General features: G+C 36.9%; 3 protein-coding genes across 4 annotated transcripts; 2 read left to right on the top strand and 1 right to left on the bottom strand.

The window, feature by feature from the left end:
* Positions 1-1847: 1847 nt before the first annotated feature.
* Positions 1848-9838, bottom strand: LOC147569295 (subtilisin-like protease SBT3.10). Its single transcript, XM_086662427.1, has 11 exons — positions 9327-9838; positions 9167-9258; positions 8956-9053; positions 8731-8886; positions 7976-8646; positions 7518-7609; positions 7322-7409; positions 3320-3492; positions 3125-3239; positions 2710-2905; positions 1848-2613 (listed from the first exon to the last, which is right to left on the bottom strand). Exons 1-11 carry the CDS (start codon positions 9606-9608, stop codon positions 2045-2047), a joined length of 2532 nt encoding a protein of 843 aa, XP_086518553.1. The 5' UTR covers positions 9609-9838; the 3' UTR covers positions 1848-2044.
* A 5525-nt stretch (positions 9839-15363) lies between these two features.
* LOC147569296 (30S ribosomal protein) lies at positions 15364-18599 on the top strand. Of its 2 annotated transcripts, XM_086655771.1 has the most exons (5): positions 15364-15745; positions 15850-15993; positions 17222-17473; positions 18139-18247; positions 18338-18599. In XM_086655771.1, the coding sequence occupies exons 1-5, from the start codon at positions 15497-15499 to the stop codon at positions 18451-18453; spliced, it is 870 nt and encodes a 289-aa protein (XP_086511897.1). In that variant the 5' UTR covers positions 15364-15496; the 3' UTR covers positions 18454-18599. The 2 variants fall into 2 exon arrangements, with proteins under 2 accessions (XP_086511897.1, XP_086511899.1); XM_086655773.1 differs by lacking the exon at positions 18139-18247 and having other exon boundaries at positions 18338-18512.
* A 2387-nt stretch (positions 18600-20986) lies between these two features.
* LOC147569297 (conserved oligomeric Golgi complex subunit 4) lies at positions 20987-24613 on the top strand. The gene is made up of 2 exons (XM_086655770.1): positions 20987-22788; positions 23654-24613. The coding sequence occupies exons 1-2, from the start codon at positions 21187-21189 to the stop codon at positions 24281-24283; spliced, it is 2232 nt and encodes a 743-aa protein (XP_086511896.1). The 5' UTR covers positions 20987-21186; the 3' UTR covers positions 24284-24613.
* The last annotated feature ends 191 nt before the right edge of the window (positions 24614-24804 follow it).

Below are 24804 nucleotides of genomic sequence, written 5' to 3' on the forward strand. Positions count from 1 at the left end.
GTATAAAGATTTAGTGGTGAACTTACCCGTACTTGTATGAACCCATACTAGTTTATCAATTTCACCTCTCCCACTTAATGGGATTTGTAAAATAGCTTTCGAAGACATTTCATCAAAAATGTTTTCGATAAACTCCTTGTTCCACGATCCTGAATCTTCGAATAAATCTCGTACCTTAAATAAATTTGAGACATCCATATAGTCATATTTTTTGCCCGGCTTAAAGCCTCTCAATGTAGGAACCCACGGATCCTCCCAAATTCTAATCGTGGTCCCATCTCCCACCGAGTAACACATCCCTTCTTCAATACTAGCTCTCTTTAATAACATACTCCTCCATGTCGATGTGGTAGCCGCCTTCGGTATATGTTTCGAGAAGTCTGAATTTTTTATGTATTTGGCTCTGAGTAACCAAACCCAAAGAGCATTAGGTTCGGTTACAAATCTCCACACAAGTTTTCCGACCATGGCCTTATTCACAATTCCCATATTCCGAATTCCCATCCCTCCTTTACGACTAGATTGTAGGTTTTCCCAATTCAATGCATCTTCGTAGTTTCAGTGTCATGTCCTGTGGGTAACTAGCAACCAAGAATATAAAGTACTAGGTCCTCTCCACTCATTGCCAATTGGTTTTGAGTTGGATGGCCACAAACTTAACATGGTTTCAGAGCTAGGCCCACACGTGATAGGCTTAAAAGCCACACGTGCTTCACGTCACCCGTAAAAAAAAACACACGTGTGAGGCTCAAAGAACGCCACACGTGAGGGGGCGTGTGGGTAACTAGCAACCAAGAATATAAAGTACTAGGTCCTCTCCACTCATTGCCAATTGGTTTTGAGTTGGATGGCCACAAACTTAACATGTCCCCACCAGAAATTTCGTTGGTGCTTCTCTATTTTATCGATAACACCCTTAGGAGCCAGATTTGTAGATAAAAAATAAATAGGGATTGAGGCTAACTCACTTTTAAGAAGAATAGTTCTGCTGGCATGCGAAAGAGTATTTCTCTTCCAACCCTTAGGAGCCAGTCAGCCAGATTTGTAGATAAAAAATAAAATGTCCGAAAGGAAAATAATCTAATATCGGCTCGACTCAATCCACTTTACGTTTATGTCGGTTATGTCCGAATGAACGTTTATTGTTAGGCACTAACGTTGTCGGTCTCTCTAATAATTAAAGAATACGCTATTGTGGCCTGAGCACAACAAAAAACTCTGTAAAGTCACTCGAAATATAGTTAGACTATTATGAGTACAACTAAAAGCTCTATTGCTCACAGGAACTATATTCTAAAAGTTTGTATGATTAACACATCATTAATGGTGTTGCCTATCATATGTTCAATGATATGTTTAAGAGCGATATTACTTTCCGTTTCGATATGGGCTGTACAATGTGGGTAAGGGGAAGTTTGTAGTATGCTTGAAAGAATGCTCGATGAGAACAGAGACAATTTCAAAAAGATACTCAAAGAAGCGTCACGCAAAAGGAATACGTGATCTGGAGGTTTGATGTTTTCTCTCTGGTATTTCAATTGTTGATATGAGATTCATACAAAATTTCGTGGTTATAATGAATTAGTTTATGATAGTTACCGCTTTACTAAAAATCGAGAACTAATAACTGCGGACATACTTGTGTTGCAAGATTATATTACATGTCACAGTTGTTTGCTATTGTATTGGTTCGACTTTTTTGCTCCTTGTTAGTGTAATAGTTATCAAGTTTCGTCCTAAGATACATTTTATTGGAGCTAGAATAATCAACACAAGGACTATCTCAAGTACATAATAGCCCGATTTCAATATCAAGAGTTGTGGAAAGTAGAGTTTTACTCGATAAATGGGTCATGAAATCTGAATTTAGTTTATAAAGCATGTCGCGGAGTTCTAGCTAATGAGGAGATGAGGCAACTTACCCATCAATTACATTTTTTTCATTTATTACAATGTCGTCTAGATATGGAAGACATGATGAATGGTAGCTTCGATCCAACTTCAAGTAAGTTCTTCACATGATGTCAGTCTCAAAAAAAAATATTTAAATGTCTGCGTATGACTCAAATTTGATAACACGAACAACCACTGGACTTCTCACAAAATGCTTACCGTCGGTCCATGTTAGGCTTCCAAAAGAATAACTCCCATGCATCTTTTGAGTAGGTGAGAATTTCACTGTGAAAGTAAGACTCTTAGTGGTTTTATTGAAAGATAGAATTTGAGGTTCAACTTCCATAGCAACACCATGTGGATCCTGTACTATGGCTTTATATACTGAATCAACGGGTCCCACATTTGTCACAGTTCGTGTAACTCTAGTAGTTCTTTTAAGGTTTGGAATCGATATGGATGGAAGATTAAGGTCCAACACGAAATGCCCGTTCCTCGTGCAGGAAGATATAGTCATGTTTAGATTAGAAATGACCGAACTATTGTATCCCATAGAGCACAGGAAATGAATATAGTCTTTGCTGCTCATATTGTAAATGAGCCCTGGATTTGCCACTCGTTTCGGGTTTATGTATCCTCCACCAATGTCAAATGGATCAGCTGGTTTACGGGTAGCTCCCTGGGCAGCGATACTCCCTCCATCTGTCCCAGTTTGAGAGGCTGCAATTTAGACTGGGTGTTATATTTTTTTTTTCCTAAGATTTTGAGCTGATGATATTAAAGTTTAAATTGGGAATCCTTTAGAGTATGAGTTACCTGTAGTGACAAGTGCCGATTTTATTGCTGCAGGAGACCAATCTTTGTGGACAGATTTGATAAGTGCAGCCACTCCAGTTACATGAGGGCATGCCATTGAAGTTCCTGAACTGAAGGCGAACATATTGTGATTATCTTGATGTTTGAACGGTGGAAAAGCAGCTAAGATGCTTACTCCAGGTGCAGTGATATCTGGCTGTTCCCGTAACCAATCAGTAACAAAAAAGAGTTAGTCTGTTTAAGTTAAGTCATAAAACCTCTATGAACTTGAAATATTTTTAGGTTTTACTAGTTTATTTGATTTCCTCTTTTTCGAAAAAAAAGTAACAATTGGGTGGTTTGATATTTTTCGAAAACATTCATATTGCTTTAGCTTTTATAGAGTGAGTCGTAGTATCGGGTGGCTTGAGGATACCTTTAGCACGGCAGGTGTCAAGGAACTGGGCCCCCTGGATGAGAAATATGCAACTTGTGGAGATACTGATTTTCCGACCATGGTCTTGGGCCGACTTAGCTTAGCAACGGGAAACCTTCAGGTAAGAGCACATTAATTAAGTTCACCGTTTCCCTAAGAAGTTTAATTTTGCACTGTTGATATTGGAATACTTACCTTGCTTTTCTTATGTACGAGAGTATCTCTGCACCGACTCCATAATCTACTTTTATGCAAGGGATGAAATCACATGAATCTAACAGGTTATCATTTAATTGCGCAAAGATAAGTCCTATCCCTCCTGCTTCTGAAACAGCAGTAGCTGCAGATATCATATCTGGGTTTGTGAAAGTTCATGTTAGTCGGTAGAATAGAAGATACAAACTAAAATAAAGAACACCATAGTTTACGTGGTTCGGTCGGAGGATCACGACCTACATCCACGGAGAAAGCCATGAATGGCTGGATTATATTATCTCCACAATTGTGGGATTGATTGGTTACAGACTCGAAGACTCAATGCAACTCAATTCAATGTAAAATACATAGAGGTCACTTCTATTTATAGAGTGATTCCGTTATCTTATTTTCCTAGGACTCTATCTAGGATAAGTATAAATAATATCTTCATATATCTTGGACGGTTGATACGGATATCTACGGATCTCGATTCATCTCGATCTTTATACTCTAACACTCCCCCTCAAGTTGGAAGCGGAACTTGTGGAGTTTCCAACTTGAAAATTGTACTTGGAAAAGATGGATCTTGCTCGCATACGATCTTATTCAAACTTGAACTTGAACTCGAACTTGAACTTGAATTTTAATTTTTTGTTTAATGTCGAACAATTGCCAATGGTGCTCAATTCTTTGTCTGCAACTTGAACTTGTAATCGCACATAAACTTGATATAATATTTTTTGTCTTTCGCAAGCTTGAATGTCATTCTTTTCTTCTTTGCTTTATTTTTTTTTTTCGAGCTTAAATAAAATTTGGTGAGAGAGAGGTGAGCTTCAAATTTATCAACAAACTAAGAAGGAAATGATACCATATGTAGTTGATGATGGAATAGAGGAACCGGTGGATTCATCTTGAGGATCCGTGAAGAGGATGATGAAGACATAGTGTCACAAAAAGAAGAGAGGTGACAGAAAGATAGCGTATCGAAACCATGTGAAATATCACACTCACGTGAGAAAAACCATGAGGGAGAGATTACAACCCACGAGTGATATCGTGAGGGAGAGAGATATAGCCGAGAGAGAGGGTTATGGCCGAGCGAGAGGGAGATGACAGAGAGAGAGATAAACTCGTCGGATTACAAACCGAGAGGAAGAGGGATGATTACTCACAAAACTGAAAAGAAATCAGTGGTGGCTAATAAGGTGATGTCCAAATCGATGAAGGATTTCGATTGGTCTAAGGAAAGGCCAGGAAAGTCGACCGGCAAAGAAAGAAAGTTCTCAATCCAATTTCCGGTGAGCTGGAGAGACGAATTTCGAGAAACCAAAAATTCAATTGGTTTTGAAAAAAAAATAATTCACAACATTGAATACATCAAACAACATTGGAGGCAAGAGATTGAATACGATGAATATCGAGATGAAACAAAAATTATAGTAGTATATCCTACTAAATATGATTTAAAGTTGGTGTAATTGATGAGATTAGAGAGCGACCATCAATGATGTGTGGAAATTTGCGACTCCTCATTAATAAATCCACGATAGTGATGATTGATCGATAAATACAACAAAAAAAAATTTGTTAGAACTCGCGGAAGCTTGAATCCGGATGAAAGAAAAAACGATTCTGCAAAGACCGTTTAGACAAGAGAGGGAATGACTGATTAAGGTGAACTCATCGCAACCGATGGAACAACAATATTAAGGCGAGCTTAAAGATATTGGAAAGCTGTGGAAGCCGGAATACGGATTGCTCGAAGCACATCGAATATGTGGAGATGTGGAAAACATCTGTGAGATCAAAATCATTGGGAGAAAAAAAATTTGAACCAATGATTTGAAGGAGAGGTAAGCATCCACTGACGTGGTGCTTATATTAGATTCATTGATATGTTATTGATCCGTGGAAATCGCAGAAAGAGATGATGACGATGATCGCATAATTCGAGTGCTATGGAGAGAAGCAAGATCTTCTTCAGTAGTTACTGAAAAAAAAAAGGTGAAGAATGAAACACTAGCCCGATAATGATATAGCTCTGTTTACAAGGATTACGCATAGGACCCCTTCAGATGGAGAAGGAAGGCTTGAGAGTCCCATCTTTGACGAAATTGAATTTAGTACAGATGTTGATCGATTTTGGCTGAACGATGGAGTGAGTTTGAAACACAAGCTTCAACTTGGAAATTGAACTCTAGAGAGTCCCATCGTAATATATATATATAGCAAGCTTTGAGCCGAACTCTGTGTATTGCAGAGAGAGAAAGAGTGAACTCCAGAGAGAGAAAGATTGAATTCTAGAGAGAGTGATCGGAAGTAATCACAATGGATTGGTCACCAAATCGAAAAGGAAACCGATGGTGGTCAGTAGAGTTCACTTGAAATTATATAAAACAAAATAATTGCCTCTCAAATTGACGTGATGACAACTACCCCACTTTGGTGATAATTGTCCTCCACGTGATTAGAGGAATGAATAGGATACTGTAGGAATAAAAATTAAACCCAGCTAATGATTTTGAGTACCTTATCATTGACGTGATAACCTAACTAGTAAAAGAGAAGCCGGAAAATCGATCGGCAAAAAGTACGGTTCTAATAAGTAGAGATAACCGAGAGAGAACAACAAGTTGTTCGAGGGATACTAACTTTGGAACAGTATTGAATTGCCCAAAGCTGTAAAGAGAGTTGTTCGTCGGCCTAAAAATCGAGAAGAAGAAGAGGACAATGGAAATTGTCCGAAACCGAGAAGGAAACAATTGATTTCTCATCAAATTGAAAGGGAAGGTTTCTTCCATCTTGAATAATGGAATCACAACAATGAAAAAATTGAAGAAGAGTCGAGGAAAACGACAAATTGACTGAAAGGTAGAATCACGACCCAAAAAAAAAAACGTCGGCAATAGCGGAAGAAAAAGAATTGATGAAACAGGATTGATGAACCTGCTCGGGAGAATTTAATCGATCCTTAAAAAATCGGGAATTTGCGGAAGTTTGAAAATTGTTGCCGAGGAGATCTCTTCCGTGGTTTTGATTGATAAGCATCACTTCTCACAATGAAAAGATGGTTTGATTACCATCCCATAAAGACATAGTCTGATTACTATGTACCGAAGAGAAAAAAAATCTTCATAAGTCACCTTTGAGCGAAAAACAAATTGATTGATGGACTCACAAAGAGATTATGATTGGTGGAAGGAGCATGAACACCACAAGCAGAAGGAAGAGACCAAGCTTGAGTGATATTCAAAACAATACCTAATTGACTACTACTTTACAACCAGATTACATAAGCTGCTGGCATTGGGAAAGATGACTGCCCATGAAAAGATGCCTATGGAAAACAAATTCAAGTGAATAATGAACTCGGTGAAGAGGTAGAAACCTCTATAGATGTTTGTCTCGGATGAAGTCGAGAGAAATATAGAGTGATGAACTCGGTGAAGCCGAGTGAGATATTAATGAACTCGGTGAAGCTGAGTGATATGGTGATGAACTCGGTGAACCCGAGTTAGCGATAGAAAGATGTGAACTTTCGCACTGAGGGAGATTGAGATCGATTGATGACGGAATCACAACGATTAGAAAAAATCGTTCGGAAAGTGCGAAAGCAAAAAGAACACAGGATTAACAAACCTGCTCTTGATACCATGTGAAAGTTCATGTTAGTCGGTAGAATAGAAGATACAAACTAAAATAAAGAACACCATAGTTTACGTGGTTCGGTCGGAGGATCACGACCTACATCCACGGAGAAAGCCATGAATGGCTGGATTATATTATCTCCACAATTGTGGGATTGATTGGTTACAGACTCGAAGACTCAATGCAACTCAATTCAATGTAAAATACATAGAGGTCACTTCTATTTATAGAGTGATTCCGTTATCTTATTTTCCTAGGACTCTATCTAGGATAAGTATAAATAATATCTTCATATATCTTGGACGGTTGATACGGATATCTACGGATCTCGATTCATCTCGATCTTTATACTCTAACAGGGTTGACCTCTGTGGAGAAGCACAGAACTATTTTTCCGGTTGCTAATGTTGCATTTAGACTATGGACCTGGCATGCTGTGCTGCAAAAAGCAAGTTTGAGTCAAGAGAGTCAATCGATACACAAATACGGCAACTTCCCACGAAATTGTGAGCGTAAAAGTCACATAAGATCGACCTCGATTTCTTACTTGGCATCGTCGTTTTGGTCTATTGCTATGTGTTCCGAGAATACCACATTAGTGAACCCTCGTTTATGCCTTCCGGTATCCATTGATTGGCCCTGCAAGAAGTGAAGGTTTTGTAGATTACAGCATTATACTTTCTGTATCATTTAGGAGTCTTAGGTGGTGTTTGTTTTTTTCAGTTTAGATCTGAAATTTGTCTTGAGATCTGATTTGATTCGAGCCAAATTTCAGAAAGTTTGTTATCGCATCTCACTTGTGTGTCTGACACGCTAGAATAGCTGATACAGGCGGATTTGGGGTCCATTTTGAGGAAGACACAAAAGAAGTCTTAATTAAGAGCTCATTGCGTTGTGCCTCTTACAGAAACAAGTAAGACTCAGATTAGGATCAGTCAGACTCAGGCAAGTCAGATTCAAACAATAAAAGAAAAGCAAACGCTATCTTAGAGATATCCACATTACCCACACAGTGTGGTTATTTCCAAGTACAATAGCTGTTGGGAAGGCCCTATCAACTGTGGCAGCTGCAACGGTGATGAGCCAGGGTGCTGTATTTGCAATTGTTTGAGAAAAAGGACCATCATTTCCAGCCGAAGATACTACGGTTATTCCTTTTGCATTCGCATGGAAAGAACCAATGGAAATTGAATCACGTTTATCGAGATATGCAAATAGGGGAATTTGAATTCCAATTGACACAGAAAGAATGTCCACTCCATCGTGTATGGCTTTGTCGAATGCTTTTAAAATATCAGCATCGGAGCATCCTTCATCTTCAATGGCCCAACATGCCTTATAAATTGCTAACCGAGCAAGTGGAGCACCACCTCTCGCTACTCCTCTAGCAAGTCCTCTATAACTTGCTTTCTCCACAACACGACCAGCTGCTGTGGAAGCCGTATGGGTCCCATGGCCCACTCCATCTCGTGGAGACATAAAATCACTTGTTCTTGTGGTGTTCATATTCTTATAAGTATGATCTTCCATTCCTTTGTAGAACCATCGGGCACCAATAATTTTCTTGTTGCAGTTGGAAGTGTTGAAATTCTCTCCATGTTGACAAATTCCTCTCCAACGAGATGGAATCGGACCCATGTTTCGATCATTAAAACTTTCTAATTCAGGCCATATTCCTGCAGAATTATGACCCCTGTAAGTTATCTGAAACAGTAAAACTCAGAATGTTAATTAGTAATTTGTGTCATTATATATCATACCTGAATCTATGACACCGATGATTGCTCCATCACCCATGTTACTTTCATATAACAGATTTCCTGGAGTATAAAGAGGGAGTCCAACAAAATCCCAGCTTCGGGTAGTATGAAGCTTGTGTATTCGGTTTGGAAATACGTCGACAACACCAGGAAAATCTGCAAGTCATCCTAGCCCATTCTATAAGATGCATCCATTAATGAGGTAAGTATGACTTCGCTACTTACCTGAAATTTGTTGTGCTTGTTTATCTGTCATCCTTGCTGCAAATCCAGAGAATCCATGCTTGTAATGATAAACAACGGAACTGGTGGCAGCTTCTTTGCTTCAATAATAAATCATGAAAAGTTTGATCCTTAATTATGAGTTATCAGATTATTTTCAGTTTTTCTTTGCTCTTATAAGTGATGCAATGACTATGAAGATAGGAAGATATACCTTCTAAGCAAGGTCGTTAGCATTTCAAAGTGAAATTTTCTAGTACTCGATGTATCTCCGTGACGGTTCTCTCCCATGTACACTATGTGCACCTACAAATCATTTTCCTTCTCAATACAACAAACAGGGGTAAACTACAAAGTATGATTGAGAAACTTACATTGCTTTTGGCAATGACAAATGGGTCTGAAATCTGAAGGTAGATCTGAATAAACAAGATAACAAGGAGCTTGGATCGATTCATTGGAATTTTTCTGCCTACCCTTCCCCATTTTCGGAACCAAGTTTCCATCAAACAAGCTGAGTGAAGAGATTGAGGAGGTATTTTATTATTGAAGTACAAGGATTTGCATGTTAGAAGCAACACAATAAATGGTTGCTTGAATTCACATTCAGGGCACCTCTTTATAAGCCGAAAAAAGTCTAATAAAAAGTGGATCATATACTGGGAATTCTTTTGTGCTTCTTTTTTGTCAATCAATGAAGAAAAAGTCTGTGAATGGAAAGATGCTTCAGCATGAAACTGCTAGACCGAGTCAGATGATCATTCCATGTCAAATTTTCCAAGGTACAATCTTGCTCAATCGCTCGCTTTTCTTGTAAATTTTATGCATGTAAGTTGGTACACTTTTTTGTCGAATTAAACAAGTAAACTTGGATAATCTTCTGATTAAATAGACAGGTTTGGTTGTCAAACTTATAATACTTTGATAAGCAATTAAAGGACTATCTTTTTGAAAAGCTTTTTATAACCTGATAATTAGATCAAATGGTCCTTATCTAGTTATTTAAATACATGAACTGTTGCTTTCACTGGTTTTGATTTCCTCTGCTTTTGATTTCATTCGCTTTTGGTTTTATTATTACTGCACCATCTGCTTGACTGTTGATAACAGACTTTATTCAGCGTACTCATAGTTGGGAGAGAAAGACGTAGGCGATGATGATGATGCCATTTGACCCAAGTAGCGACCACCCATTGGACGGTCTATCCTCAAATGGCGGGCCGTTCCCGGTACACTTTCACACATTCTAGCTGTCGACAAAAGACTTCCAAATAGTTTATGCACCATTACGGCCCAAAACGGAGAGTTGACTTGAACTTTGTAGGTAATTTTGGTGTTTCCACACTTTCATGAATATGAATCACGTTGATTGTTAGACTTTGCAGAAAACTGGTTTCTAAAGAATTTTTGTAAACTGTCACAGACCACTTGTACCTCCTTGAGTGTTATCACACAGACCCCTTTCTAGTTAGTGCGTATAAACTTGATCACATAGGGCATAAAATTTTTATAATATTAAACATAGCTACAAATATTAAGATTGTATCTTGCCGTGTTCTCATGTGGTGGTTGGTCAAGGTGAAAACACTTAAATCAACCACACAATGCTTAAATGAGATGTGAGAACTTGCAAAAGTTCCCGAATGCCAAAGTGAGGGGAAAATGGAGCATTTTGATTCCTCATCCCATCACCTCCCCACTAAGCATTTGACTCTTCTCTTTGTTTAGTTGTTCTTTTCCAACTAGTGGCTCCATCCTTTCTTCCAATAATATAGAGAAAAGCAGTACATGGAAACAAAGCATTACATTTATGCTCACTTTTATCAGATGTGGGCCAATTGGGTTAATCTCAGAAGTGGTCCGTAACGTACTGTTTGTTTATTGTATAAATCGGATGTTAAATTTGGCTCAGAGGTCTGGATTGACTTGAGTCAGGTTTCAGAATATTTGTTTTTGTGTGACTTGTGGTGTCTGACTCATCTGCATGGCAAAGTAGGTTCATGTGTTCTTGAGGTCATAATAAACCTGATATGGGTAATTGGGTTGATCTTAGAATTGACTGATTTTCCGACTTTCGCCATTTTCCTCTGCATATAAGTTTCTCAGATTATAATTATCAGATGTGTTTATATTTTTCTTCTTTTAGGTACTTCTTTTCTTAACTATAATCAAACCCTAACTTTTTCTTTTGTATAGGTTGCTTTGGTGGTTGATGGTTCAAGAACATGAAAAGTAAGAAAAGCTAGTGAATTTTTCAGACTGCAAACCTGAAAACCAAAAGACTATTACCCCCAACTCAAAAGAGTAGGGATAGAAGTTGGATTTGTGAAAAAGTAGGAGAGAAAAGAGAGGGCAGACTGCCCTCCAATGTGGGATTGTGGGGTACTCTGCAGCTCTACAGCTTCAAATCCAACACTAGTTATGCCCACTAGTAAGGCACCTTACTAGACCAACTATCCTCTACAATTATTCCCTTGGATATAGCCAGACCTAATCTCAGCTTGCGAGTTAGTATCAAGATCCTTCAAACAAGATTTAGCTTCGATATGTTTTTACTGAAGATTTGACATCGTGAAATGTCATGCTTTCCGTTCAGAAAGTAAGTTATTTGAATAACTAACTAGTTTGTTGCATTTTATAGGAAATTTGGAGAAACGTTTTGTTTGGTTTTGCTATAGACTTGCTCTACAAGGTTTTCGCTCTAGGTAACAACAAGTTTCTCGTACAAGCAATGCAACAAACAACTTAAGTTAGTTTTGTTAAAGAAATGAGGACAACTACCTTTGTGTTAGAATTTCTCACTTTTTCCTATGTAAAGACTGTTATTATAGTCATTTTCTTTCATTTTGCCTTTAAACTCATTGACTCTTTAAAGCAAGTGTTATAATGCTAATAATTGGACCCTTTTAGAGTTAATGATGTAGATTGTTGCGGAAGCGTAAAAGTAATGGAATCCACCATTATAACAATGATAAAATACGTAAATAAACTGATAAAGTAAAGAACAAAACGATAAACTTGATTAACAATAACTTTGATTCATAATATTCTCTAATCTGAATAACAAAGACAGACCTGACTTCCTTTTATAGGAACTTAGAAACTTCTAGATAAACTCAAATTAGGATTCCTAAATATCAAAGATACTCAAACATAAAAACTTCTAAACCTAGACTTAGTAGGAAATACTAAAACATGGAAACTCCTAAACTCTAACCCTAATGGGCTCGGCCATGAGGCCCTCTAACTAGTTCGGCCGTGAGGCCCATCTTGATGGTCTCCATCATACTCCCCGATCGAGAACGAACTTGCCCTCAAGTGAGACTCAACAATGCAATCCTTAATTCCCACTTCGAGCGAACAGTGCATTGGGGTCGAAGGACACCCACTTGGACGAAATCACTAGCTTCAATCTCATAGTGCAAAGAATCTTGCAAAAATAAATGTAGGAAAGAAACTTCCAACAAATTGCAACATCTCCCGTCATCTTTTAATTTGATGAAGAAGACCACAAACACCACATAATACTTTATGGAAAAATCAACCTTGAATTTCTTCACTTGAACTATCTTCCCACGTTCATCTTCGTGTTGCTTATAAACCAAACTCGAATATGGCTTAATCAAATCTAAACTAGAATGAACTGACCTTTTCAAGCTAAAAGAGGATAATTCACTTTGTTCTTCTTTTTTCCTCCGTCATTGAGAAAATTTTATTCTTTTTGTAAAGAACTTCTTCTTCAATACCATCGAACACGGTGACCGAAATAACATTCGAGAACTGTCTACTGGATTCAATCTTTGTCTCCACATATGAAAAATATTCATCTAAAGGAAGAAAAACATACCTAAAGATGTTTTTCAATGTAGTCCAATCGTCGACGAATTTTTTCCCTTGATTAATGAGTCTCCATTGCATTGCATTGAATTGTTCATAGATTCTTTCGGACATATGTTGTTCAATGAGAAAAACCTTATCTTCATCATGGATATCTTGGTTTATGAACCAATCTTCCATATGTTGAATCCAAAAATTTATATGATATTGACCGTCAAATAGAGGAATTTCAGAAACGGTATTAATTTTTTCTTCATATTTTCGATCAACATAAAATTGTTTTGAATCTCGAAAGGGATCCCAACCTAAACGTGGAAAAGCATTCCAGCATTCAAGGAGAGATGTATCCATGAAAAAAAATTCATCTTTCGTTCCCAGATTCTTCAAGCTTTGAATACCAGCTGATGTAGATTGTTGCGGAAGCGTAAAAGTAATGGAATCCACCATTATAACAATGATAAAATACGTAAATAAACTGATAAAATACGTAAATAAACTGATAAAGTAAAGAACAAAACGATAAACTTGATTAACAATAACCTTGATTCATAATATTCTCTGATCTGAATAACAAGGACAGACCTGACTTCCTTTTATAGGAACTTAGAAACTTCTAGATAAACTCAAATTAGGATTCCTAAATATCAAAGATACTCAAACATAAAAACTTCTAAACCTAGACTTAGTAGGAAATACTAAAACATGGAAACTCCTAAACTCTAACCCTAATGGGCTCGGCCATGAGGCCCTCTAACTAGTTCGGCCGTGAGGCCCATCTTGATGGTCTCCATCAGTTAAATCTAAGAACATCTCAAATATGACATTCAAATTCTAAAATTTAGAGTGACATAGTAGATTTTTAGAGTAGTAGTTAAAAAATCATCTCAAAAATATGATGCGAGGACCCGATCCACCAACTATCTGAAATGTTGGCAAACAGGACCTTTAAGAGATAGGCGTGACCAACACTACCTTTCCCTGATCATCATTGGTTTTCGGAAGATCTCAGTTGTCCTAGACTGGACAAGTACGTAGAGATCCTCGTGGGACCGGGGAGGGAGTCTCAATCGATATTTTCTAGGATTCCTTATCACGCCACGCACGGAGATCTTTCCATTGATAGATAAGAGGGCTCCCCCTTGAACATACTCTAAAGGTTAGGTTACTACCTGCCTCTACGGAAGAGGTGGCACTCTGTTGAAAACTTCATGATGGTATGAAAAAAGTTATTTTAGAGATTCTCGAGAAGAGTCTTATTAAATATCTCTAAGTATCAGCTCAGCTATTTAGTGTAGTACATGACTTTTACAGTATTTAGAGCATCTCCAATGCAAAACTCTTAAAAATCTCAATTCATCATATGTGTCAAGTTTCAATTGAGATTCTCACTCCTATGTGGCGAAAGTAGAGATTCTCAATTTTTTTGTGTCTCCAATACAAAACTCTAAACTTATCTTAGTTACTTATGTGTCATAGTTATTTTTGTAATTAAATAATTAGTTATTTAGAATATATAGAAGACTCGATTTCTATTGGTTGAAAATCTAATATTTATGAGTTGGTCAATTAGAGATATCTCAAGAAGACAATCTAGAAATAGAGTGTCCTCTTAAGATATCTCTATTCCACCCTCGACACGTCATCTTAGAGATCACAACAGAGTGTTGCATTGGAGATAGTTTTTAAGAAAAAACTCTAAAAAACATATGTGGCACTCAGAGTTTCTAAGATTGAGTGTTGCATTAGTGATGCTCTTATGTTGGCATAGCACGGATAAATTGCTAATAGGAAAGAAACAATTTTGAGATCTATTTTCAAAGTAAACACCAAATATTTGTGAAGTTTTTCTCAAGTATGTCATAATGTAGGAGTTTAGAGAATCAAGGGTAGAAGTTCAAGGCGCTATTCATAAGAGCATCTCCAATGGGACACTCTTACAAACACTATAAATCCTAATTGTCAAGTGTCAATAGAGATCCTCTTTCCTAAATGTTAATATAGAGACACTCTAATTTTTGTTGGTCTCCAATGGAGATCTCTAAAGTCTCTATACTTGTCCATCTTCAATCCAATAGATAAAAATAGTTGAAAAGCAAAGTTTTCTATTGGTTGGAATTTTAAAGTAACACTTAGAGAGTCTCAAGTAGACACTCTCATTTTAGAGTTTCTCTCTCTAGACACTCTATAATAACTGTGTCAACCTCATATTAGACTATTAGAGTGTCTAACAAAGTGTTCCATTGGAGATAGTTTTTTAACAAAAATTCCAAAAAGTCATATGTGACACTCTTAAGTGTTAGAGATTGAGTGTCCCATTGGAGATGCTATGTTAAAGGCCTCTTTCCTACAAGACTCATCTCCACATTTGCCTTGAGGGAGGGGCGCTTTTAAAACTTCCGTCTAGAGGAGATGTAAATGAGACCCCCATTTGCACCTAGTATAATGTTGGGTGTTGCCATCACTCTTTTAAAAATATCAAAATTATCCAGTTTTGGATCAGTCACCACGTCACAACCCCATCTCTTTCTCTCCCTCTCTCACTTCTAAAACCCCAACTCCCAAACAAAATAAATCATATTCCTCTTCTATCGTCTATTCACACTCTCATCTTCTACTTCAATTCTCCACTCCAACAACTTCAACACTCACAATTCCTTTGGAAAATCACTGAGCAGATCCCTAACAAAATTTCCAAATAAGAAAAGAAATGGCTACTACTTTCATTTCCCCTCTTGCAAAATCCAGTTTCCATCCTCAGCTTCATTGCAAACCTCCCTTAATCTCTACTACTCCATCTCTTAGCTCCTGTTTCACTAACCCTTCTTCCAATCTTTCATTCTCTCTCAAAATTAAATCAAACCCTAGACCCACTATAAGAAGATCTATGGTAGTTCAAATGTCATGGGATGGTCCTCTTTCTTCTGTCAAATTAATTCTCCAAGGCAAAAACATTGATGTAATCTTTCTTTCTTACTTACCCTTTTTTTTTATTTTTTCTGTTTTTATACATTCTTAAGATTGTGATTCATGAAGATGGTGTTTTTTTTTGTTGTTTTACAGATATCAGATGCTGTGAGGAATCATGTTGAGGATAAAGTGGGTAAATCTGTTCAGAAACACAGTCACTTGGTTAGAGAAGTTGATGTTCGATTATCTGTTCGTGGTGGAGAATTCGAGAAAGGTCCTAAACTAAGGAGATGTGAGGTTTGATTCTTTAATATCTCATCTTTTTAGATGATTTAATTTGATTTTATTATTATTATTACTATGAATAATGCTTGCACACTTAGTTAATTAGCTTCATTTATGGAATGCCCAATACTTTTCAGTAGATTCCGCTTTGATGATTTCGATCCAACCCAATTAGGTCTTCATCAATTAATTTTTTAAAACAATATTGTACTCTGGATCTCTAGGTATTTGCTTAAGTCATGTGGGCTACTTGTGAAATGGTACATTTCCGGAACCTACAAACAACAGCATAAATCATGACTTGCACCGGCGATGTTTTTAAAGCATGCTCCCAATAGACCTTAATTATTCAAAATTTTAAGATATTGTTGGACTAGAGAAATTTAAGATTTCGAGTAAATTTGCAAATGTGCATGCTAGAATTATGAATTTTTGGGTTCCTAGTCCAAAAATCTACCCCTAAACACACATTTAGTCCCCCCTAATATTAATATAGGATTTTAAGCCAAAATAATAATTATAATGGATATTTAGTCCAAATTAGTTAAAGTACGTCTAGACTTCAAAGTTACAGTATTTTTCTGTTTAAAAATTCTCGTTTTGTTTCATAAATTACCTGTTATTTATTGTTAAAGTTTCATACTTTATTTCATGTTTTCCATATTTTATTTCATTTTTTTTATATGTGTCGTACATAACACGTTATTTATCAACAATGTTTCTTCCAAAACGAAAAGGACTAAAAACCTATTTTCTGGGAAGATTGGACCTTAAACTTTTTTTGAACTTTATTTTGGACTTAAAACCCATGGCCCCTAGAATTATTGCTAATATTGTCTGAAATAGAAAGATTTATGCGTAATTTTATGATGGTAGGATTTGAAACAAGAATTTTATACGATTATTCAGTGTGCCTTTGTTTAGGAAAGAGGTTGGATTTGGACGATAAAAGATGGAGGTCTAAGTTAGAAGTAGAACGGCCGCTTCCCCTTTCTCTTATAAGATAGATAAATGAGAATGCTTACATTTAGAGGATATATATGTACCAGAATTTAAACGTCTAGATTTTTCTAGATTGCCATTCTACCATTGTGTTTTAACGGCGGTTTCCATTAACGTTGAGAAGTGTCGGTATATTAATAACTCTGAAGGTTTTGCTAGTTCTCTCATTAACTTTGACTAAATCGAAGAAAACATATTTGATTTTGTTACTCGTTTGAGAAATTCTCTCTGCACGTAGGTGACATTGTTTACTAAGAAGCATGGTGTGGTTAGGGCAGAGGAAGATGCAGAATCACTCTATGGAAGTATAGATTTAGTTTCATCGATTATACAAAGGAAACTAAGAAAAATTAAGGAGAAGGTCACCGATCATGGGCGACACATGAAAGGGTTCAATAGGTCAAAGGTTAGAGAACCAGAAGCGCCAGTTGTGGAAGACAATTTGGAGCCAGACACTTCAGACGAAAAGGATGATTTCATTGATGATGAGGTATGCTGATTAATTCTTAATCATATATTATGCTATTCTAGATCTCAAGTCTTCTAATTATTTTTTGATGCTTTAATCTAAATCATATATTGTGCTATTCTTCTTACAAAGAACCAGGATCCCTTTCTATTCATAACTTCACAAGTTCCTTGTTGATAGACACCATAGATTTCGAGCCTGTTAATTCTTTTTTTCTCGGCTTCTGGATATTTTAGTTCATGAAAACAGGGACTGTGCTCCAGAGTTAGAGCTAGGTAGCTGGGCTCGGAGCTCCTCCCAAGTCATCTATGACCTAATGTCGAGCCGGCCCGAGTTCGAGTTCGGTGGTTTTTTTTTTTTTTCGTTGTCTGAATCTGAATCTTCGGAATCAAATGGACCCAGAATCAACTGGAATAAGCCATTTAGACGAGTCAGATTTTAAATCTGACCGTGAAAGAAAAACAACCACTGCCCTACTCTCTAGTTAATCTAGAGAACTCGTCCGTCACAATGTGTGTGTACTGTGTGTGTATATATATATATATAAAAGAAATAGAATAGTGAAGAAGAAACCCGAATCGCTCTCAAGCAAACATGAAGAACCCACTAACTCAACCATATATCTTGGCGAGGAACCTCTCTTTTTTCCCCTTTAGTAGAACCTCATATCACTACTTATTTTCCAGATTGTCCGGACAAAATATTTCGAAATGCCTCCACTCACACTGGCTGAAGCTTTGGAGCAGTTGGAGCTTGTTGATCATGACTTTTATGGCTTCCGAAACGAAGAAACGGGTAAAAATATATGATCATATTCCTTGTTTTCATTATTCTAAAACCCTAGAAAAATTTCTCTGTCCTAATGACTCTCCGTTGTCATTACAGGCGATATAAACATTATCTATAAAAGAAAAGAGGGAGGGTATGGATTGATTATTCCCAAAGGTAAGAACCTCGAACAAGTCATAGTGCAACCTGATATTGCCGAGGTGAAGGGCTAAATGCAGACAACAAGTCTTGGTAATACAAATGATTGTCCGATGATAAATGTTTATTGCTGGTATGATTTGAGTCTGCTGCTGGCAAATATTTTCATGTTCATCTTTCACACTCTTAAGAAATGAAAATTGCATATATTTTTAGCTCAGTTTGTTATACAGCGGAAAGTTTGAAATGTTTATACAGTCCAAGCTTAAAATCTCGGGGTGCCTATGAGAGGTTGCATTTAGAACAAGTCCCATAAAAGTAAAACACAAAACTCAATTCGGCCAAGTTGCCAAGCTAACCCACTTAGAATTATGGTAGCAAGGGGCTAGGATTATTTAGAAGTGGTGGTAATATAAATGAGGTAGAAAGACTGTGTGAAAAAAAAGTCCGTAATTTTGTTGCTGTTACATTTCTATCTTTCTCACTCAGTCTCTCTTTCTCTATGTCTCTCTGAATCTTTCTCCTTTTCCAATTTGCTGCCACTTAGAAGAGGCCAACCTTTCATTTTATCTAATCTGGTTTAACATGATCAAAGTCAAGAATGTCGAAGTGGGGAATGTCATTTGGGATCTTGCTAGACCAAAACTACATCCACTTTGGGAACCTGAATATCACATGATGGAAACTCAGTGAAGGTGGAAGTTCCAAAAACTTGGAGGTCATATGATGGAAACTCAAACAGAAATTTGTTGTCTTTTGATTATGTGTTGTCAGCTATTAATGAGTGTCTAGTGAGGTATATAAATATTTCCTAATCTATTATTTAATGTTTGAATGTTACATGTCCAGTGGAGAAGAAAAAAACGGAGTTGTCTGACTGCGTATATGGATTGCTCGGGTCCGAGACCTCTCAAAAGCATTCGAATCGATTGATCTGTTCGACTTAAAGAGGTCTTGAAGTGTCTTGTCCGGTCCAAAAGAAATAAGGCGACCAAAAAGAACTTACAAATATAAATTCAAGAAAAAAAAGTACAAGTACAAATCTCTTGGACTTTTATTGTCTGAGAGTCCGGGACTAATACCAGTCCGAAAGGTTATACAAAGTCACGGACTGTGTCGTCTGTTTGTTAGCAAGAGAGTTTGGATTGTCTAGTCATTATGCTAGCAAGGCATGTCGTACAGGTCCAGTCGGATGGTCAAGATTGTAGGGTTTAGCTTTCACTCAACCAAAATTAATCGAATTGTACTTGAGCCCTCTCAGGGTATACAATAACACATACATAATCAGTTTATAAGGTTTAAATATCTTACAAACTTGTCTAAACACTGTATGCATCAAAAGTATTTATTTCATACGGACTCAAGAGTCATTACATCGTTACATAATATAGATACACCATGAACATATTACATCATAAGTTTGATAAGCTCAATAATTATCATTTCAAAGACATCATGAACTTAAGAGCCACATATAACCCTTAAGGACATCTTATGGGGCATAAAAGACCACTTATTCCTAAATCTATCTTATATACCCAAGTTAAATAAAGGTCGCGGTTTTGGGCATAAAGAATAATCTGAAGGGAACAAATTTTCTAAGGAATCTATGTTTTTTTATACATTCTCGGGGGCATAAAACTTTTTAACCTAAAAATTAACTTGATCATTTTCCCCTTAATCTTCCTCTTCTCTATTCACGGCCACAACTTCTCACCATCATCATTCCGACCATCATTGCCACTTCTTCTCTCTCATCTGTTTTCTTCTCTCCGTCACTGCTACCCTATCTCTCGATCTCTCCTTCTCTCTCACTATCTCTCTTTACTGCTCTCACTATCTATGTCTCTCGAACTCCCACTGTTTCTCTTCAATCTCTCATTGTTTCTCGATCTCTCTCTCTCTCTCACAGATACTGTTCGGCGAAGGGAAGTTTCCCTTCTCCGAAACCAGACCTCGAGGAGGGTTTCTGGCTTGGAGGATTTCATAAGCACGAACTTTATGATCTCCACAGAGAGATTTGTACAGATCGCAAGAGAAAGAGGGAGAGATAAAGCATGCGCAAGAGAGAGAGAGATAAAGATTGCGCGAGAGAGAAAAAAAGAGAAACTAATCTACATAGAGATATGTCGACAACGAGAGAGATGAGAGTGATCTACAATGAAAGAGAGAGTGATCTTGAGTGAGAATGACAGAGGGACAGTCAGTGAGAAAGAGATACAACGAGAGAGATAATGTGAGACAGTGGGAGAGAGAGAGATAGTAAGTAAGAGTACGAGAAAGAAAGAGATAGTAAGTAAGAGAACGAAAGAGGGATAAAGAAGAAGAAGAAGATTATGGGGCAATGTTTGATCAAGTCAATTTTTGGATTGAAAGAAGAATATGCCCTCTAAAATCTAAATCAATGTTTATTGAAATTCTTTATTCCCTGAAAAATAATTTTATTCTCTAAAATCGCCGTCTAAACAAATCATAAATTTCAAACTTCCACAAGAATTGAACTTTGGACTCCCGTTATGCGACGTCCAACCACTAAGCCAACTGGTCGTGGACTAAATTGTAGTTTACGTGGTCCTCTTCAAATAATCTTGAGAACTTTAGGCTTATGTACGAAGAAAGAATGAGAAAGAGAGGAGAGTAAAATGATGAGTTAACGTGAAGGACAAGGTCGATTGTATTTGATTTTTGGGCGCCTATAGATATTTTAATAACATTTGGGCCAGGTGCTTTCAGCAGAGCCATCAGAACTTCCTTTGTTTCGTATATTATTCTAAGAAGTCAGAAGTATTTTTCTTCCAAACAAATCGATGGCGACGAGCGGATCAATTTCCGCCATGGAAGAAGAAGAAGAAAATGGAGTTTCTTCAGTTAACTTCGGTAGTGCAGAAGCCCTAGAACAAGTTCGTAATCTTACTGATGTAGGAGCAATGACTCGTCTCCTTCACGAATGCATCGCTTATCAAAGAGGCATCGATGTTGAACTCGAAAATTTACTATCTCAAAGAACAGATCTTGAGAAAAAACTCATTAATTTGCAGAAATCCGCTGAAGTTTTAGAGATTGTTAAAGCTGATTCAGATCATATGTTGACTAATGTCCGATCAACTTGTGATCTTGCTGATCAGGTAAGTGGAAAAGTTAGAGAATTAGATCTTGCACAATCTCGTGTTCAATCTACTTTATCTAGAATTGATGCTATTGTTGAGAGAGGTAATTGTATTGATGGTGTTAAAAAAGCATTAGAAACTGAAGATTATGAATCAGCTGCCAAATATGTTTCGACATTTTTACAGATCGATGAGAAATATAAAGATTCTGGATCTGAACAGAGAGAACAACTTCTTTCATCAAAGAAACAACTTGAAGGAATTGTTAGGAAGAAATTATCATTAGCGGTAGATCAACGTGATCATCCGACGATTTTACGGTTTATTAAGCTTTTTTCACCTTTAGGTCTTGAAGATGAAGGATTACAAGTTTATGTTTCTTATTTAAAGAAAGTAATTGCATTAAGATCTAGGTTAGAATTTGAACATTTAGAGGAACTTAAGGAACAAAACAATCATGGAGGAAATAATCAAGTTAATTTTGTAGGTTGTTTAACAAATCTGTTTAAAGATATTGTTTTGGCTGTTGAAGAAAATGCTGAGATTTTGCAGAGTCTTTGTGGTGAAGATGGAATTGTTTATGCCATTTGTGAGCTTCAAGAGGAATGTGATACTCGAGGTTCGCTTATCTTGAAGAAATATATGGAGTATAGGCAATTGAGTAGATTAGAATCTGAAATTAACTCTTATAGTAAGAACCTACTATCTGTTGGAACTACAGAAGGACCCGATCCGAGAGAAATCGAGCTGTATTTGGAAGAAATCTTGTCGTTGACACAATTGGGTGAAGATTATACAGAATTCATGTTGTCTAAAATTAGGGGTTTGAGATCTGTTGATCCAGATTTGGGTCCAAGAGCGACGAAATCGTTTAGAAGTGGAAGCTTTAGTAAAGTGGTTCAGGAAATTACTGGGTTTTATGTGATTTTCGAAGAATTCTTTATGGTGGAGAATGTTAGGAAGGCTATAGCAATTGACGAGCACGTACCCGATAGTCTTACGACTTCTATGGTAGACGATGTGTTTTACGTTTTGCAGAGTTGCTGTAGAAGAGCTATCTCAACTTCTAGTATGAATTCAGTACTTGCAATTCTGAGTGGGGCTATGAATTTGTTGAGCAATGAATATCAAGATGCGTTACAACAGAAAATGAGAGAACCTAATCTTGGTGCGAGGTTATTTCTTGGTGGTGTTGGTGAGCAGAAGACTGGGACGGAGATCGCCACAGCTTTAAATAATATGGATGTGAGTAGTGACTATGTCCTGAAACTACGACATGAGATCGAGGAGCAATGTGTAGAGGTAAGATTTCAATTCTTTATCTTGTTGGTTTGTTTTCAACTATCGGATAACAACACCAAATGCCATGGTCAATGACTTCGGTTATTTGCTAATGTCATATACTCATATGTCTTCCTTAGGAATTTGATGAGTGAAAATACAGTAAATACTTTTCTTCGACGTTATAGTAAATGCTCTTAAACATATTAAGAATTGCCAAGATTATTACTTTTGATGTAGTTGACTACTTGTACAAACATAAACATGAAAGACCTTACTAGTGACAAAATACTAGCTCTTACAGCAATCTCTCCACTTGCCACACTCTTCGTTTAAACTCATTCTGAACTTTCATAGCATTGATACAATATTTGTAGATATACTATGGACATGATTGTTTTGACCCCTTTATATTTCAATTTCGAAATTGGAAATTTGGAATGCTTGGGGGCCTTAGTGTATTGGTTACACAGTGGCTCTTTCTGATAGTCTGATGAGAAAACTCCTATTTGTTTAGTTCATCTAAGTTTCTAACTTTCAGTACCTAACTTTAATCTGGTTTGGCCTCAAGGCTCCCACATGGAACAATTGTTTTTTTATGTTATATCTAATTCTGCCAGCTCATTCCTTAGAGCAGCAGGCAATTCGATGAATATGTTCTATTCTCAGTACAACCGATAAAATTCTTCTACTTATCGAATGCTTGGTTTTCCTTTCTCTTGAACAGTTCTTGAATTATGCTTATGATTTTAAATTCTGTGTTAGAGTCTTTGTAGTTTATCGGTTCAATTGAATTTCTTATTTCATCCCGAAATTCTGCTTCATCTTGCAAGCTTGAAGAACTTCCCAGTTTTACATATTAATCTTGAAAAATTGTACTTCTCAGGTGTTTCCTGCTCCAGCTGACAGAGAAAAGGTAAAATCTTGTTTATCCTTATTGGGGGAAATGAGTACTAGTTTCAAGCAAGCCTTAAATGCAGGAATGGAGCAACTAGTATCTACTGTAACTCCTCGAATTCGTCCGGTACTAGACAGTGTGGGAACCATTAGCTACGAGCTTTCTGAGGCCGAATATGCCGAAAATGAGGTAAATGATCCATGGGTCCAGAAACTCTTACATGCTGTAGAAACAAATGCGGCATGGCTTCAACCTGTAATGACTTCCACCAATTACGACTTGTTTGTTCACCTCGTTATCGATTTCATCGTAAAGAGATTAGAAGTAATCATGATGCAAAAGAGGTTTAGTCAACTTGGGGGTCTTCAACTTGACAGAGATGCTAGGGCGTTAGTGAGCCATTTCTCTGGTATGACCCAAAGAACTGTAAGAGACAAGTTTGCTCGTCTCACACAGATGGCCACTATTCTGAACTTGGAAAAGGTTTCTGAGATTCTGGATTTCTGGGGTGAAAATGCTGGGCCGATGACTTGGAGATTAACACCAGCTGAAGTGAGGAGAGTTTTAGGTCTTCGGGTTGATTTTAAACCCGAAGCAATCGCTGCTCTTAGATTGTAGTTCGTTTTTATATCGTTTGTTGTCTTTCTTACTTTTTTTTTACTTTCGTTTTTGCCATCTTTTATCATATAGTTGTCTAGGAATGATTTTTCTTATCTTAATACTGGAGAGTAACAGAGAATAAAATTAGAGATATATCGATCGTCTTCTCCTACCCGAAAGTTCCCATTGAAGCAATTGCTTTGGCCTCGTAATATAACGTGTCTGAATCATTTTCTCAATTATGTTTATTTGTGTAAGATTTATAGATGTGAACACATGAATGTAGCTTTCAGGACATTGTGATTTTACAGTGATAACTATAAATGTTCGGAATTATTTGTTTTTTTTCGTTAACCACTCTTATGTGGTGGGCTCGGGCACATTAGGCACAGCTTTATTGAGTTCTTTTTCGCCAACTGAAGATTGAACTAAAGTTTCATAACAAGTTCATACTTTTGAGCTATGATATGTCAATTAGTCATTTACTAATATATCTCATTGTTATATCATCACTTCACAAGATGGTACTAAAAATATAA

This window comes from Eschscholzia californica, unplaced genomic scaffold (genome assembly GCF_041429995.1).
Source record: "Eschscholzia californica isolate CP2 unplaced genomic scaffold, dmEscCali1.0.p SCAF_1, whole genome shotgun sequence".
Taxonomy (NCBI): Eukaryota; Viridiplantae; Streptophyta; class Magnoliopsida; order Ranunculales; family Papaveraceae; genus Eschscholzia; species Eschscholzia californica.

What these genes read in the sequence shown, in the direction of transcription:
- LOC147569295 (XM_086662427.1), bottom strand. Translation starts at nt 9,608, where the DNA reads ATGATCCACTTTTTATTAGACTTTTTTCGGCTTATAAAGAGGTGCCCT. An exon ending in GAAATAACCACACTGTGTGG is followed by an intron (nt 7,610 to 7,975) that starts GTAATGTGGATA and finishes CACTTCTTGCAG; the next exon opens with GGCCAATCAATGGATACCGG. An exon ending in CAGAGGTCAACCCTGTTAGA is followed by an intron (nt 3,493 to 7,321) that starts GTATAAAGATCG and finishes CTAACATGAACT; the next exon opens with TTCACAAACCCAGATATGAT.
- LOC147569296 (XM_086655771.1), top strand. Translation starts at nt 15,497, where the DNA reads ATGGCTACTACTTTCATTTCCCCTCTTGCAAAATCCAGTTTCCATCCT. An exon ending in ATGATTTCATTGATGATGAG is followed by an intron (nt 17,474 to 18,138) that starts GTATGCTGATTA and finishes CTTATTTTCCAG; the next exon opens with ATTGTCCGGACAAAATATTT. An exon ending in CTTCCGAAACGAAGAAACGG is followed by an intron (nt 18,248 to 18,337) that starts GTAAAAATATAT and finishes TTGTCATTACAG; the next exon opens with GCGATATAAACATTATCTAT.
- LOC147569297 (XM_086655770.1), top strand. Translation starts at nt 21,187, where the DNA reads ATGGCGACGAGCGGATCAATTTCCGCCATGGAAGAAGAAGAAGAAAAT. An exon ending in TCGAGGAGCAATGTGTAGAG is followed by an intron (nt 22,789 to 23,653) that starts GTAAGATTTCAA and finishes TGTACTTCTCAG; the next exon opens with GTGTTTCCTGCTCCAGCTGA.